Here is a 16,643-nt window from a genome sequence, read left to right as displayed (position 1 = left end):
AAGGGAGGGCATATGAAAGTAAAGACTCAGATAATCAGATATTTTATTCTTGTTAAGGCCAAATAAAATTAATTAATAGATTTACATTCCATCCCGCTCCTAAAAAATGATTTTTTTTTAAATGGGACTGGAATTTCAAAATCACAATTTTTTTTCACTTCAGTTTCTTGTATTTAGGCACTATAATATACAAATCTTTCAGTTCTTGGTGACCAAAATAATGTTTGTTCTCTGAAATTGATGTGGCTATGGATTTTGAACATGTCTATACAGACAATTGTAAATTTTGTTGTTTTTTCGGACATATTTACATCCGGAAAACTATGCCCACAACTCTATACTTTAACATATGGTAAATATAAAGTTGTTTCTGATGTTGACACCATTTCCCTGCAAAAAATATGACCAGAAAGCAACCAAATAGCACAAATTTGACAGAATGATTTAATATTGTTTTACTCCAAGCAATTTTTCTATCCTTTCAATGCAAGAATTATCTATGACTAAATTCATGATTGTATATTATATCTAATTAAGATTCTTGCACACTTTTATAGAAAATAAGGGGTGACAGGAGACAACCTTGGTGTATTTCTCTTATGTTCATTGAAGATGGTGAGAGTGTTGAATTGTGGATGACCAGGCATTTGGTGTTTTTGTAGTAGAGTCCTGGGATAATCTTTTACCACTTGACAGGGATTTCACAGTGTATATGTAGTGGGGTGATTGCCATTCTATTTACTCCTCGATGATGACCCGTAGCTTGGCAAATTGGTCAATTCATGATGGAGCTCATCGGAATCTGGAGAGTAGCTGAATTCCTCTCCAGTTCTTGGCAGTTGTTCAGGTCGCCCCTCTTTTGAAGCTTAATGGTGTAACCTAAACTCCACTCCTTGGGGGGAAGGGGGCTAGGGCAATTTGCCCACTGAGCAACTGGGTTGTGTGTCCCAAGTGGTGGTATGGGGTAGCCCTGACATTCTAGGGTTGTTAGGTCAGAATACGGAAAACCTGACTGCAAACCATAGTGGAGTGGAGCAACATATTGGGAAAGATGCCACGTTCCTTGCACGTTAAATTACCCTTCTGTGGTATATTGCCGGAGTAGGAACCATTGGGCTCCGCCACAAAAGGCTAAATTGCCCGACCCTACCCACCTCTACCAATTTCAATTGGCAATCAAAATTTGACGGCCTTATTATCCTTGTATCCCATCCCTTTTTCCATTTCGTAATCATTTCATGTTCATTCTATCATCTGTTTCGTGTTCATCGCCTGGATAAAGCTGAAATATTACTGCTCGGACGTTTAACCCCAACAATCAATCAGTCAATCAATCAGTCGGGATGTTGTAGGTTGGGTTGATCTTCAAGACCTCAGGTGTAAATTTAGTCCGGCCTGGGGCTTTTTCAGTCCTTATTCGTAGGGGTTTTATAATTTCATCCTTCGTGATTGGGCCAGTATCAACATCAAGGTCTTCTCCGAGAGGTAAATCAGGAGCATCTGATATATCTTCTCCATTTAAAAGTGGTCAATATAGGTTTGTTATCACATTGCTATCTTTGTCTTTCACTGGTTTGGATATGTTGGTCTTTCTACCTGCCAGTTGGCGTGTGATGTCGTACGCAGTTTTGTGTCATATCTGCCCCTTTTATTCTTTTCTTTTGAAGCGAGCTCGTTGATGTAGGTTCTTTTATCCTGTCTGATCCTTTCTCTTTAATTCTTTCCTAATGCTTATATGTTCGCTTGTAAACCATTCTTTCTGCAATCTTGTCTTGACCTGGTCAAGTTGTATCTTAACAGACCTACGCTTCGCAGTTGTCTCGATTGTATCGTCAGATAACCATAGCTTGTATTCTTCTTTTGAGAATCCAAGTTCTTCTTGGCATGTGATGTTATATGTGAATTTTACTCTTTCCCATTGTTTTTCTAATACGCCTCTTCCTTCAGTTATACTTTCGCCTTCTAATCTGATCTTGTCCAGTTGCCCTGGCTATCTTGACCTTAAATTCTGCCACCACAAGATGATGATCAGATGCTATATCCTTCTCAGGGAGCGGAAATGTCGTACCTCATATGACCAGATCGTTCTGGGAGCAAAAATCTGCATTTTCGTTGATGTTACCAATTCATTCCTTCCCCGTGATGAAATCTCGCTGTGTTATCTTTTCAAACTTTGGCATTCATGTCACCCATTACAATCAAGATGTCCCAAGTGTTGTTCAATCTAGGGTAGCTTGGAGCTGGTTGTAAAACTCTTCTTTGTCTTCATCCTCTGCTACGTTGGTAGGAGTGTCATCATCATCTGGGAACTTATTATATTGTACTTGTTTGGGAACTTTTCAACCATAAAGTTAATAAATTGTTCCGCTTGTATGTCGCATATGTCAGGGCTAGGAACTGTCCTCATTGCACATCCTATTAAGAACTAATTCTAATAGAACAAATTATAATGTAAGAAGTAAGTTCTCATTGCTTGAAATTATAGTAAAGTCTTCTTTTTTCAGTCGCCTTAATCAATTCATTACTGAACAAGCTTGTATACATGCTTGTTATGTCATACATGTAAATACATAGGAAATTTGTTGTCATTTAGAAACTGTAAAAGTTCCGAGCTGTCTCGTACATAAGTTCCTTGGTTTTAACTATAGGTAGCAAATATCAGACAAGAAGTCTACGAAGTTTCCACAATGGGAAATAATCGGACGGCATGGTATTCTTATCTTTTCTCAATTAGAGATAAAATCTAAATTGGTTGTAATGTTTAATGTTAGTTCGTGTATTTTTTTGCATCTTTCTAATACATGTAGTTTGTTTAACATACTGGATTAATATAATACAAAAGTCTCTGGATATTGATATCCATTTAGTTGCTCATTATAACATCATGAATTTTGCGACTATAAACCGTAAAATGTTAATATTAAAGACATTTGTTACATACTTCAACATACATAACTTAACATGTTGAATGGCAGTTTATGTTACATTCACTATATGTACATGAGATTCCTCTCCTCTCCTTTTCTTTTTTTTTCTCTACTTAAACTTTTTTTTATGAAGAACAGAATACAACATTATTTTTTTTCACCATTGTGGAACTTCATTTATCTTTTTTTTTGCCACAGAAAAAAATTTTTTTTTCGTTTTTCTTCAAAGTGAAATTAATATTTTTTTTTTCAAAAATATCCCAGGCTCCCCTCAAAATAAAAATGGTCGGTGCCTAACTTGGTTTGGTACTGTAAATCATTAACAATTTACAAATAAATTCTTAATCGGAAATGGAATGATTAGTAATGTTTCTAATTTTTGATCATTTTATAAGAAGTAAACTGCCCCTAACCATTCTATATAACATGTTAAAAATAGAAGACATTAAGTCACGTGGTTTGACCAGCTTCGTTTATATTTCACCATCCCCAGATCAATTTTATTACGACAAATTATAATGATGTACAAAGTACTGTGAAAGTACTGTTGTTCGTAGGGTACCAAATTTCGTGGTTTTCGTGGGTAGACCAACCCACGAAATTTGGTTCCCAACGGAAAGATGATTTTCATTGACGTGTATAGTGAAAACCTCAAAACCGCGAATTGAAGAATCCACGAACTTGTGTTTCTTCCTTTATCCACGAAAATTGGTATCCGCGAATTAAAGTACTTTCACAGTAGATAGAGTTATTGGTGTTTCATTTGTAGTGTCTGTGTTACCTCCAGCTGGCCAGAATCAAGGTTTTGTCACACAACAGCCACAAACTCAATATGGCATGGGTACGCAGAATGCGGTGCAGGGACAAATTCCCAATTTCATGGCACTAACCGGAGTAAAAACGATACCGGCTATTATAACAACTGAACATTTTAATCCATACGACACTTCGTGTCCTCACTGTAGATCTAAGATCAAAACAAAAGTGGATTACAAAATTGGTGGTCAAACATGGCTCTGCTGTTTTATAATCGGCATTTCAGGGTACGTTATATCTGGTCTAAGCAAACTTATTTTAAAATGCACACAATTTAGTTAGTACAAGTATTAATCTTTTTGGTGTTAATAAAAGTTTTTTTTATTGTATGGCCGGTATCTTCTCGCGGACTGATTTTAACCTTTTGAATTCTGTGGGTGGGTATGGGGGCTAGGGGGACATTTTCCATCTTGATTTTTTTTTCATTTTGTGAAAAAATATGTCCTGCCTTTTTTTTTAGAATATAAACAAAAAATGAGGTCTAGAATAGATCCTGCCTTTTTATTTTTTAATGACCTGGCCTGCCTCTTTATTTCTAGAAAATTTCAATCCTGCTTTTTTTATTTCAAATTTCACCGTAACCCCCCCTATAAATAGCAAATGGTTGTTCCTTACATGAAAATAATTACTATATTATTAAGTACCTTTCTGTGTAAGAATCAGGCAAGGGGTGGCACATCATAATTCTTGGTCTTTTTTGCCTCAACATTCAAATACATCTAGAAAACTACTATTAAGCTATTTAAATTTCTCCTGAAGCATAGGTGACATAGATATTTTTGACTGCTTATATAAGAAACAACTTCGGGAAAATATTCCCGCCATTTTTTCATGCTGCATTTCAACTAAATTTGACCTATCAATATCTTAAAAAGGCAAATTTTACAAACACTTTGACAGTAATTTTAGAGGTTATGAGGTAGAAACACTTGGATAATGCAATAAAATCACTGTGTATTTTTTCTTCATGTGCCACTCCTTATACACATTTTGCAAGATTTTTATTTTTAAAAGTACTTTACCTACAGATAGGAAAATTTGTTGTTCAAATTGTCTCAAAGTGTCACACTGAAGACTATTTAGAATTAACATGCTGTGTTAGAAATGGCTGTTAATTTATTATTTTGATTTTTTTTCCAGCGCACCATGTGCTTGTTGTATCCCGTATTTCATGGATTCCTGTAAGGATGCTACCCACAGCTGCCCTACCTGTAGCAGGGAGATATTAACATACAAACGACTGGAATGTACTCCTAATGCTAAAGTGGCTTACTTTAACAGTACCTAGATCACGAGACAATGACGTAGACAATGACCTTGACTTTTTGACACACGTGTGTTTAACAGTGTAAACTTTTTCTATAACTTTAGAAGATTACTCAATCTACATATATTTTTTCTTGTTTTGCATTTTAGAAATGTTAGTTAAGTTTGTATAGTTTAACTATGATCTGTGTTTTTCGTCAAACATGTTTTTTTTTCCTGTCAGAATTATTGATATTGTTTATTGTGAGTTTATAATGGTTTACTCATCATGTAATTAGGATCCAGTGGCGGATTCCGGGATTAGACGGGGGCTTAAACTCTATTTCTTTGAAAATTTTGTAAAAATAACAAATAATAGCCTTGAACCACCTTTCCAAAATCTCATGATCCGTTCCTGGGAGCATTGTAATGAGGTAGGATATGTTTCGGATTTCTTCTTAATTTGATTGTATACACTTATTTAAGTAACTTGTTGCATAAATACTCTTTAATATAATCTGCCTCGCGTTTACATACATATATTGAAACTGATTATTTTTTTATGAATTTTGCGTGAGCAATTTGTAATTGTTGCATTGTGTAATAAAAATATTCAATATAACATTCCATTTTTCATAAATGACTCAAGTATTTACTGTAAGCTTTGAACTCACTAGCCAAAACCGTTTTCTGGAGATTTTTTATGAATATATATATATATATGACTGGTCTTTACGTTGAATTTGTACAGATCCATCATCATTTTACCACCTCTACCTTTGCTTTGTTGGTTCACGTTGAAGTCTACGGACTTGCTTTGCCACACAACCTTGCCATGTTTATCGAGGTCACCTAAAGCAAATTAAAAATTACTGAAACAAAACCACCACATACGTCTTTAAATAATGATATTTCCGGTATGCTGTACACGTGTTTCAAGAAGGAACCTCTCATCAGCAAACAAATTGAGGATAAAATAGATCCTGACTGTTTTCTTAGGCAAATCGGGTTATCCTGCCTATCTGTTTCTTGTTGCTGAGTATGTCGATCAAATAGTTTTATCCCATTACTTTGTAGATTGCACTTACTCTTCAACATCAAAATTTAACCCTAATTAACACGCTATCTAATTTGCCAGAAAATTCAATGCATATTTCATTTATAACATTCTCCTCCCAAGTCAGGGAGTCTACCTTAGCTCCCTCAAACCCCTAACATCACTTATTCATATTTAGCGGGTATCGTCCAGCCAAAAGCGATTCTGAATTAATATAAAATTATCTGCAGTGGCATATATATTGAGTGCAACCTCAGCCATTGAAAAAAAGTCAATTTCGGAATTTATATCCGTAATACACAAATTTTGTAAAACAATTTCGTACTGGTGCACAAGTCATATTTGAATGGTCTCAATTCACATAAAGTAATGCAGCATTTTTTAACCAACAGGACAGATGATGGACGCCATCGTTCAACAACCTGGTGGTTGCAAACCGAAACCAGGAGAACCTGACTCACAGTACCTCATAGTCATGCATCAGAACCAACCAAGGCCAGGGTATCCTAATTTTGTGCCAGTTATAATAACTCCACAACATTTTGAGCCTTTTCAAACACAATGTCCACAGTGTGGACAAAGAATCCAAACAAGAGTCAGCTACAAAATAGGTGGAGCAGTGTATCTGTGGGGGTTCGTTATTGCCGTATCAGGGTAAGAACTTTTATTGGTTGAAAATATGTATCGACAAAATACTAGTATACCGATGCATCAATAATCATGGGACTATCCATATACATCAAAAGCCTGAGTGATCGATCAATATTTATGTCGGGGTTGGGACCGATGCAAAATAGGACACAAACTTTTCACTTTACTTTCTGATAGGACTACATTTTGTTATTGTATTCAACACTAATATGTCAGCAACCTTTTTTTATTAGCAATATCTCAATGAAAAAAATGCCAAAGAAGAAATTTCTTAAGTTTTAATTCTAAACCTAACTTATTTAATACTGAAATATATCTGTATTTTAAATGTCTATTCCTTATATTTAATTTAGATAGGACACTCTTTTTTGCACAACTCACATAAGACAACATTTTTGTTTGTAATTTAAGAAGATAGGACAAAGTTTTTTTTAATGAGACTATGCAATGCACTGGTCCCAAGCCCCTATTAATACTGCCCGGTCCTTGAATTTGAGACGATTTACCCATAAACAATGTAGCGAACAGATGAAAAAAAAAAGAAGATATAAATATATAAAAAAAAATGAAGAAGATCTCTCGCTTTTAAATGAACAGATATCATTATAATGACACTTGAAAAACTTTAGTCCAAGCAAAACATTACATCGCGGTCCATTGAAGCGTCAGAAATAGTAAAATACCAGCTAGGTAAAACTTAAAAAAAACGTCCATTTTATTTTTTCGGAAATACTCTTGACATTTTCAAAATAGCTAATTCCGATTGGAAGGATCTTGATAAAACCTTGCAATATACGCCGAATCCGAAACTGTTCTTCCGATAATTTTACAAATATTTGGAATGCCCTTTGCTATCTCCCACTAATTACTGATGAAACAATCCTAAACAAACTTACCATGAAGTCATTATACTACCGACTTCGGACTTCGTTCGTACTGAAGGCCAGAAAAGTATCAAAGTACTTATCGTAGTCCAATAAATAAAATATTTGAATTTGAAGTCTACTACTGACCATTGCCCCAGTCGGACAGTAAACCAGTCCCTTTGCTAAAAAATGAAGAAAAAAAAACGAGTTCAAAGTCGTTAAACCGAAAAATGTTTTAAATATTGCATGCCAAAATTAGCATGACGATAGTAGGAATAGTTCGAAACTTAATGATACGCGTTGACTTCGCAAATCTTTTTCATGTGGTAAGAATAACAATATTAAGGATGGTAACACGTTTGATGCAAACGCACAAAATAAGGAATCAGATGCCGCAAGATGTCATAACGTCGCGAAACCAGGTTACGTCTTAAATTACGCATGTGCAACTGCACATTAAACGCGGAAATACAATCAAATGATCGCCATAAAAACATAATTTCGGGTCAGCTGAAATATGCAAAATTTTCCTATTGAGTTCCGCAAACTGAAATTCCGGATCATTATTTTGATCCGTCCGTATTGGTCCAAAAATGGTCTTTGACATTATTACATAGAACGTTAAAAAATTTATTTTATCAATTTCGCATTGTTTTCTACAAAATAGTAAAAATTTGTTATTAATCAAAATGTTGTATTGTTTCTTTTGATAACTGGTATATTTTACTCTCTCTGTTTTATTTTGGTGAATACTAATTATGGCTTCCTTAGTTTAAGATACCGAACAAAATCCAACCCAGTTCATCTTATTGAATAAAATATGTTTAAAACAAAATACCGAACTAAATCCTGAAAGTGAGAACTTCGTGTATATTCCATTGAGCCCAATATATAAGGAGCTCCCAATGATTTGTGATTGCATGCGTATGTCTCAATTTCAGAGCTCCTTTTGTTTGCTGTATTCCATGCTGTATTGATGGCTGTAGGGATGCGGTACACACCTGTCCATCATGCAACAGAGAAGTGGCTCTCTATAAACGCTTGGACACTACAAGCAAAATGAGGATGACCCACTTGCCAAACTTCGAGTCACCTTAGTAAATTTTGCCGTTATCTCTGTGTATAACTTACTTATATATTGAAAACATATCGACTTCGATATCTTTGTTCATTGCTTTGCAATTACTTGATATTTTATACAGTATATATTTTGAACTTTATATAAGGCACAGGTCGACCGTTTCCTTCTTGAAGGGGTCTATGATATTTTGATGAGTGAGAAAATTGTTTGGTAGACCTGTGCATTATATCACAAGATCACGCACAAATGTCCATTTGTCCATAGTAAAATTTGTTTCTCCCACTTTTAAATAGACCAATAATTAAAGTGCTGTACAAACAGAGAACGGGACGGATCAAGGGGAGATATCCGTTTGCGCCACAACTTATTTACGCCAGTCTATCATTTGCGCCAAAGGGCGCTTTCTGAGGGTGCAGCAATTGCCAAGAAAAGCGTGTAAAAATGTTTGGAGACTTAACTCTTGACTATAAGCGCGACTAAATTTGTGGTTTACTAACTAGATGTATTACTAAATTGATTTGAGCATCTGTTTTAACGTATGTTTTAACCCATACTTTGCCCATTATCAGGAGAGCTCATGCATATCACGTCCACACCTAAATGCGTCCCTGCAAAGACAAAGAGGGCTATTGCTGTCCTTTTAAAAGTTATTTTATTAATAGGTTATATTATACAAAAAAAAATAATTGATAAAATTTGAATTTAACTCCATAGAAGATGAGTACCATTTTATTTTGGAGTGTACCAAATATAGGTCCATTCATATTCGAAGAAGTATTGAATTGTTAAACATGTAATGACATTTCATTTGTTTCTCGTACTTTGTCTATTTTACTTTAGATGTACAAAAGACAGGCATTACAAAGTGATCAATATAAGTAGCCCACTTAAATGTGGGCGTGGCCTATATGTGTTTCATATCATAGAGTCATGAAACATCATGTGTAAAGCTGATTATCCAATGAGATTAGCGTATTTTAATGATATGTAAAGTAATCTAATGTAATTGTTCTACTGCAGATTCAGTTACAGTCTGTAAGTTAAATAAGAAAAATGAACAGTGTCGGGAAATATTTCTCTTTGACTGAGAACATTCGTTTATCTAAAATACATATGGTATCATTTTCAACAATACTATGTAAAGTTGTATTTATGGCGAGCGCCGCGAATCGGTATGAGCTCTACCGTTATTACGTGTACTTTCTAAATTTCCTTAAGGTTCCCCAATATACTAACGAAAAAAAAAGTCATGTCCCGGAATTAACAAAAAGTGAATGTCCTTACGGAGAAAATTCATCATTTCCTTCAATCAAACAAATAAAGAATATTCAACTTTTCTGATAGTTTTCAAGTCTTTTCTAATTTGTTTTACTTATTTAAAGAAGTGAATGTTATGTTAATAAAAACTTCGGAAAACACGCTATTGTCAAGCACCTAACCCGCCTCGGAAAAAAAAATATAACTCAGATTATATTATCAAAATCGAAGCATAGCTTTTCTAAGATAGAAAAGGCAATCATTTTCCCACCATCCGTGGACAACTGTAATATTTCCGGTATCTATACAGATTGATCTGACAGGCCAAAACTGAAATGGATGATGCTAGAGATGCCCTTAAGGGATAAAAAATGTATAAAGTATTGCGAAGTGCTATAGTTATTGACCATTTTGAGAGCGAGGGGAAAGAGGGTTGGAATTTTGGGGAACAATTTTTTCAAGTTATTCATTAATTGAAAAAAAAAAAAATTAATTAACAAGACAGGTTTTCAAATAGAAATATCGATTTTGCTTGCTGCTTAAATATAAATAAAAATATTGCACTTGTGAAGCAAAAAAATTCATCCGGGTCAACCCCCCCTCTTTGTAATGTCTTTTATCATTTTTACAAGTCTCGCACAGACCGTGGCGATAAATGTATGGTAAAGCTCACGGTGCTCGCTGATTTAGGCAATGCCTACCCCATACTGTGTATTGATGTTTCCGGAAATAAAGATTGATGTATTTGTAAATTAATTAAGTTGTATTACTCTCATTTATAGTTGACATATACGCCCAGTTGTTTAATTTGTTTAATTTTTTTCGAATCTCCTGTGTAACGCAGAGCAAAATTATACATCCGCCACCAAGGAACGAACCCAAAAGTCAACGAGAACCCGCGATTCGGCTAAAGTAGCCAAGTCAGTTAACTAGCTATTTAAATCTTACTACCTACTACAAAGCATTGATCGTCCTGGCACATTTCAGCACCTGAAGAGTCTTCATAGCATTAGAACTCTTAAGCAACTAGCTCAAATATCTATACAAACTCCGTTGGTTTTTCGTTGGCACAAAATGTAATGGGAGAGCATGATTTCACTTACAAAATTATACACCGAGGATGGAACCAACAAACAACGAGAAAACGGTTCGTCTAAAGAATTAATCCCATAGCCAAGTCGTTTAACGAGCTATTTTGATATCACTACCTACTACAACGCAGGTAGGCCATCCTGTCGTAATTACTGGATGAGTTCAATAACAAAATTATACCTCCACCACCGAGGATCGAACCCTAGACCGCCCGACCGGTCATTTTCGGAGAGATGATTATGTTGATTTTCGGAGTGGAGGCACGAATAAGTCCAAACGACCAAGCAAACTGCCAGGGGTAAAACAAACGAATTTAATTTAATTTGCACATTACAAAAGACACATTTTTTTCTCAAAAGTTTGAAAACAGGTGGTAACCTCCACAAAAAAATCAAATGATTTCTGCCTAACCATCAATAATAATATAAACACGTGTCTGTTGGAAAGCACATATCGTGGTGGACTATGAAAAATATGTGCCTGTACGGGGGAACACACTTTCTGAAGGGACTTAAATAATGACACCACTCTCGAGAGGCTTAAGTACTTCCCTCTTTAAGAATTAGGCAAAATTGGTACAAGGTGTGGCACATGAAGGAAACAAACAGATTTTATGGCATTATCCAAGTATGTATACCTCGTAGCCTCCGGCAACCATCTATGTGTTTGTAAAATTCGCCTTTTAAGATATTGATAGGTCAAATTAAGTTGAAATGCACTATGGAAAAGTGGCGGGGAAATTTTCTAGCACTTTTTCCCTATATAAGCAGTAAAAATATCTATGTCACAGATGCTTCAAGATAAATTTAAATAGCTTTTCATTTGTTTTCTAGATGTATTGAGTGTATTTGAGGCATAAAAGACCAAATTGAGAAAAAGGATGATTGTCCGATTTGTACACAGAATGGTACTTGAATGTTTGCATTTAGCAACAAATAATTCAAAAATTATTATACATGTAATATTACACGTGTCTTGTCAGTAAATATTGAATTGTGTATCTTATCAAATGAATTACATTGAAGAACATTAATTTTAATTGAAGTCACCATGTAAGAACTGATTAATATCAACACCCCATGTAATTTAATGGGGAGTGTTAACATTTAAAATTCTACACCATACTGAAAATTGAGTATGATGAAAACACACCAGGAGGTGAACAATAAATTTGGGCATAGAACTAACCTAAAATATTAATTTTATTTTGCGACAAGAAACTTTGTGACTGAAATTGTATGGTGAAATCTTGTTCGTACAGCTGACTATGACTCGGCACATATTTTGGTGTAAAGTATTGTTTTTTATTACATTTAAACCTATCAAAACTGAACTATAGATAAACCGGAAACCCGTATAAACCGGCGACATTATACAGTCAATTCAGAATTCAAGATAAACCGGAAACCAAGTAAACTGGCGATGTCATATAGTTAATTCAGAACTCCAGATAAACCGGAAACTCGTATAAACCGGAGGTGTAATTTAGTAATTCAGAACTGTAGATAAACCGGAAACCGGTATAAACCGACGGTTTCATATAGTTCATTCAGAACTCTAGATAAACCGGAAACCCGTACAAACCGGCGATGTTATTTAGTTCATTCAGAACTCTAGATAAACCGGAAACCCATATAAACCGGCGATGTTATTTAGTTTATTCAGAACTCTAGATAAACCGCACATTATAACTCAACTATGGAAACAAAATGATATTTTTTTAATTCAAAAAGATCCTGGTCCCAAGGGCCTGTGGCTTCTAGGAAATGGTTATATTCTATATGTCGTCTGTATTTGTAATGCAGGGTGGGTCCAGAGATTTTGAAAAGGGTGTCCACAAAAAAAAAAACAGTTTGCTCAACTTCAGCACGAGTCTAACAAAATTTTCTAACAAATTAGGGTTCCAATTACATCAACGTTTGTGTCGTCTATCCATGTTACTTAAGGATTTGTGAATTCGAAACAATAAACAATTATCTAAAGGGGGCATTTGAAAATAGTTAAATTCAGATATTCACAAACCGTTCCGATTGCCACGAGGACCCCTATTGTCAGTTTTTATGGTTCAACGATTTTCCCTTGGCTTTTGATTTGTTTTTGGTAATTGGCAATCTCAAACTGTAAATTCTGAAATGGTGGTCATTTAGAAATTTTCGAAATGACTGATAGATAACCACAATAACGACCTTAAAGGTAAACCAAATACCAAGGCTCTACCACGTTCACCGAATTGCCAATCTTGGATTTTTTTTTTGACGAGTAAATAAAAAAAATAATATCTACCCAAGTAGTCACTATATATTATTGGTGTTTGCCAACGTATTTTTACAAAATTATCAAATTAATTTTAATTTGTTTCGTTTAAAAAAAGTTGTTTTCAGACATGGCTTTAAAAAATGACCTTGACCTACGTTTTAGATTTCGAAATGTTTCATTTAATTACTAAATCCATGTTCAAGTCGTTATATTTTACAACCGTATCTTATAGATTATCATTTATATGTAACAATTAGCTAAGTTAAACTAGAGCAATTGCGTTTTGTTGAACCGTAGTATAATTTTCTTGTATATAGAAGTTGACATGAAAAAAATGTGTAACTAGAATTTAAACTCTGTTTGATTAATCATGAAGCCATCAAAACCTATAGAAGGTTTATATAATATGTATTTCACGAATAACCCACACCAGGACTCTTTTTACATTTGGTTAAAAATACAATTAAGATCGAATGAGGATTCATATTTTGGTCTCAGTCCAATTTTTGAAAGATATTTCATTTTGATCGCATTTTTTTAGGAAGAACTTTGAATATTTATGACCAGTAAAAGACAAGTTGATTGATTTTTCTGAACATACCTTTGTATTACAATGTTTGGGGTTATTTTTTGAAGGTATTAACATATAAGATATGGTTGTGATGGCTTCCAGAAAAAAATGTCCTGAGATGATCATAACTCCATTCCAAAACTGGTCTTATATTAGAACAATTCTTAGATGCAACTCCTGTATAATCGTTTAATTAGATCGTCTGTTCAGTTTCAAAATTGGTTGATTTTAGATTTTCGATACATGTAGCGATGTAGATTTGTACAACATCACAATTTTAGCGCATTTTATCTCAAACAAATTGGAATCTGTATGCAAATAATTTGTATTCGGTAATTTAAACCAACTTCACCCCTCCCCTTTTACGAATGTTTCACAGTTCAGACAAGAGGTGTCTTTATAGTCCAGAGTTCAAACTTCCGGTCAGATTTCAAATTTTATGATTTTTTTTCTCAGATTTCATAGAAGTCTTACCACCTGATATATGTGAATGTAAAGACAAGGTTTCAATATTTTGTAAATCTATTATTTGGGAAATATTGTTTCCTGGGTTAAAAGGTGATAACGTAATTAAGTTATGACCTTGCACTGCTGTCGACAATATTTTGTTAATTCACTTTTTGTTACCTGCTTTTAAATGGTTATAACGCAAAATTTTTGACTAGAAATTTGAACTTGATATCACAACTTTAAGAGGGTATGGTTTGCCAGGTGGCGCTTTGGTCTCCTCTCAGCCTTTAGTTAGGATTTTAATCTTAAATTCAAAGTTTAGACTTCTGAGTTCACATTTCATACTTTAAACACCAGAATTTATCTTTTTTTTCGTACTTTTGAGTTCGCATTCTATACTTTAAACTTGAGATATACTCATGATACTTCTGAGTTCACACTCTTAAGAGTAATCAAGGGAACCAAGGTTCTAGCGGAAATCAAAACAAAGTAATCCAGGAACAAAGACCAAAGATGGAAAACAGACATACACAATAAAGAACATAAAGTAACTAAAATCATACATAGAAATTAACGAAAGCAAATGAGCAACTCGGAATCCACTAATAACTGGGAGCATGGACCAAGTACACCGGTAGGATAAGCGTCCTCTGCTTTTCTAGAAACACCCGCCGAGTTGCTCATAAAAAGTCAAGTCTTGGGTAGACAAACGAGGAAAGGAAAACTATGACACGTTGAATAAAACAGATTTCATGGCGCAGATGGATACACCATACCATAATAGGGTATGTTTTGCCAGGTGGCACTACGGTCTTTATTATTTTTAATCTAAAAATTCAAAGGTTAGACCTCTTAGTTCACATTTCATACTTTAAACACCAGAAGTTATATTGTTTTTTTTTGGTTTGTTCATCTGAGTTCGCATTTCATACTTTAAACTTGAAATTTCATACTCATATTTCTGAGTTCATAATCTTAAGATCACATTGATATGTTTCTGAACTAAATAAGGGTAACAACAAAATTATGAAACACTAATGCGATTCATAATCAAGTCTAGTCCAAAATAAATCTGAGAAAATATATATTACATCACCAGAGTAGCTGGTACCACAATGATCCTTTAAACGATATGGTGGGTTAAATGTAGGTTTTACAGTGCCAGACCTCCCTCTACCATTGCGACGCAAATGGCATTTGCATGCTATAGTATTATAATCGGTAAATTAGTGGTCATATCATTACAAAGAATAACTAACTACAAATAGCTATCATTACTCATTGTTTCAGATGAAACTGAGTATGTTTCATCCAAGGACTGATATCTGAAGAAAAAAAAGAATTTGGTAAGATACCTTTTGAGATGCATTTAGGACTCTGTTACGCAGATACTTATGGCGTTCAAAGAAATCAGATTAGTTAGTACTTGCTTTAGCGTATCGAATCGATTGTGAAATTTAAACAATATATGCAGGAGATGTAGGTAATTATATTGCTGCACAGATAAGGAAAATTTACAATTTGAAATATAAAGTTGCCTCTTCTATCATAAATCTTAGTAGTGAGATGACCACTGTTGTCGAATTCGAGATGTTAGTCCAAAAAGATGCAGTACAAGCTGTTTCTGTAGTCTCCTTTATCTCAAGCTCTGGTGGATATATTGACGGCATACTCATCATTTACCAAAAGAATGGTTGTTAATGGACAATACATTGTCAACATATTTGTATGTAAAATTAAAGGCTTTAGCATCTATTCTTTACGAGGTATGAATACAAAATCAAGTCGGTCAGGAGAGGACCACAATTAGTGCCCATTGGAATGCCAACTTGTTGCTGAAAAATAGCTTCCCACAAATGTGACAAATATGTTATCAATGAAGAAATCAAGCATGCTGCAAACCTGTTTTTCTGGGTAACACTATTTACCCGTCTGAGATGTTTTAGAACACTGTGGATTTGTAATCTAGAACAACATTATTACTTGAATCAGTACAAGATTTACGAATAAGTCCTTTTAAACGAAATTTCAATTTACCATGCGGCAATGTAGTGTTAAAGTAAGAAGTCAAAAGTTTAATGATAGCAAATTTCGAAAAACTGCGGGATTTCAGGTTTTCAAGTAAATCTTTAGAATTTTAAACTATCCACATATGATTAATGCCATTATGAGAGTAGACGGTAATGTAACTAGTTTACTGCAGACAATATCTTGTATGGTGAATTGACATATTTTCACGGAGAAAGATGATCCAGCTATGTACCTTTCTATGTATGGATTCTTGTGAAGATGGGAATCCAATACAAGTCAGGCGAGTCCTCACATTTTGTTTCGATGTTGAGAGAAGACGAAAGGATTAGTTAAGGCTTTCATC

At 34.4% G+C, this 16,643-nt stretch overlaps 1 protein-coding gene across 6 annotated transcripts in view; it reads left to right on the top strand.

Annotated features, from left to right (window-relative positions):
* Positions 1-10,656, top strand: part of LOC148625645 (LITAF domain-containing protein-like) — a 33,333-nt gene extending 22,677 nt beyond the window's left edge. For 3 of the 6 annotated variants that reach the window (XR_015919960.1, XM_088569296.1, XM_088569298.1), the window contains 2 exons: positions 3,697-3,970; positions 4,884-5,610. Coding sequence is in view for 5 of the 6 variants with exons in the window: in XM_088569296.1 (XP_088425422.1) it covers positions 3,697-3,970; positions 4,884-5,031 (422 nt within the window). In the remaining variant the exon portion in view is untranslated. Of the gene's footprint in view, positions 1-3,696; positions 3,971-4,883; positions 5,611-6,437; positions 6,700-8,503 lie in introns of those variants that run through there. The other 3 variants (XM_088569297.1, XM_088569300.1, XM_088569299.1) reach the window with 1 other exon arrangement.
* Positions 10,657-16,643: the final 5,987 nt, after the last annotated feature.

The sequence above is a fragment of the Perna viridis genome, chromosome 2 (genome assembly GCF_037379345.1).
Source record: "Perna viridis isolate PV_CMFRI_1.1 ecotype Kerala chromosome 2, ASM3737934v1, whole genome shotgun sequence".
Lineage (NCBI taxonomy): Eukaryota > Metazoa > Mollusca > Bivalvia > Mytilida > Mytilidae > Perna > Perna viridis.
This window is presented reverse-complemented; position numbering and strand designations above follow the sequence as displayed.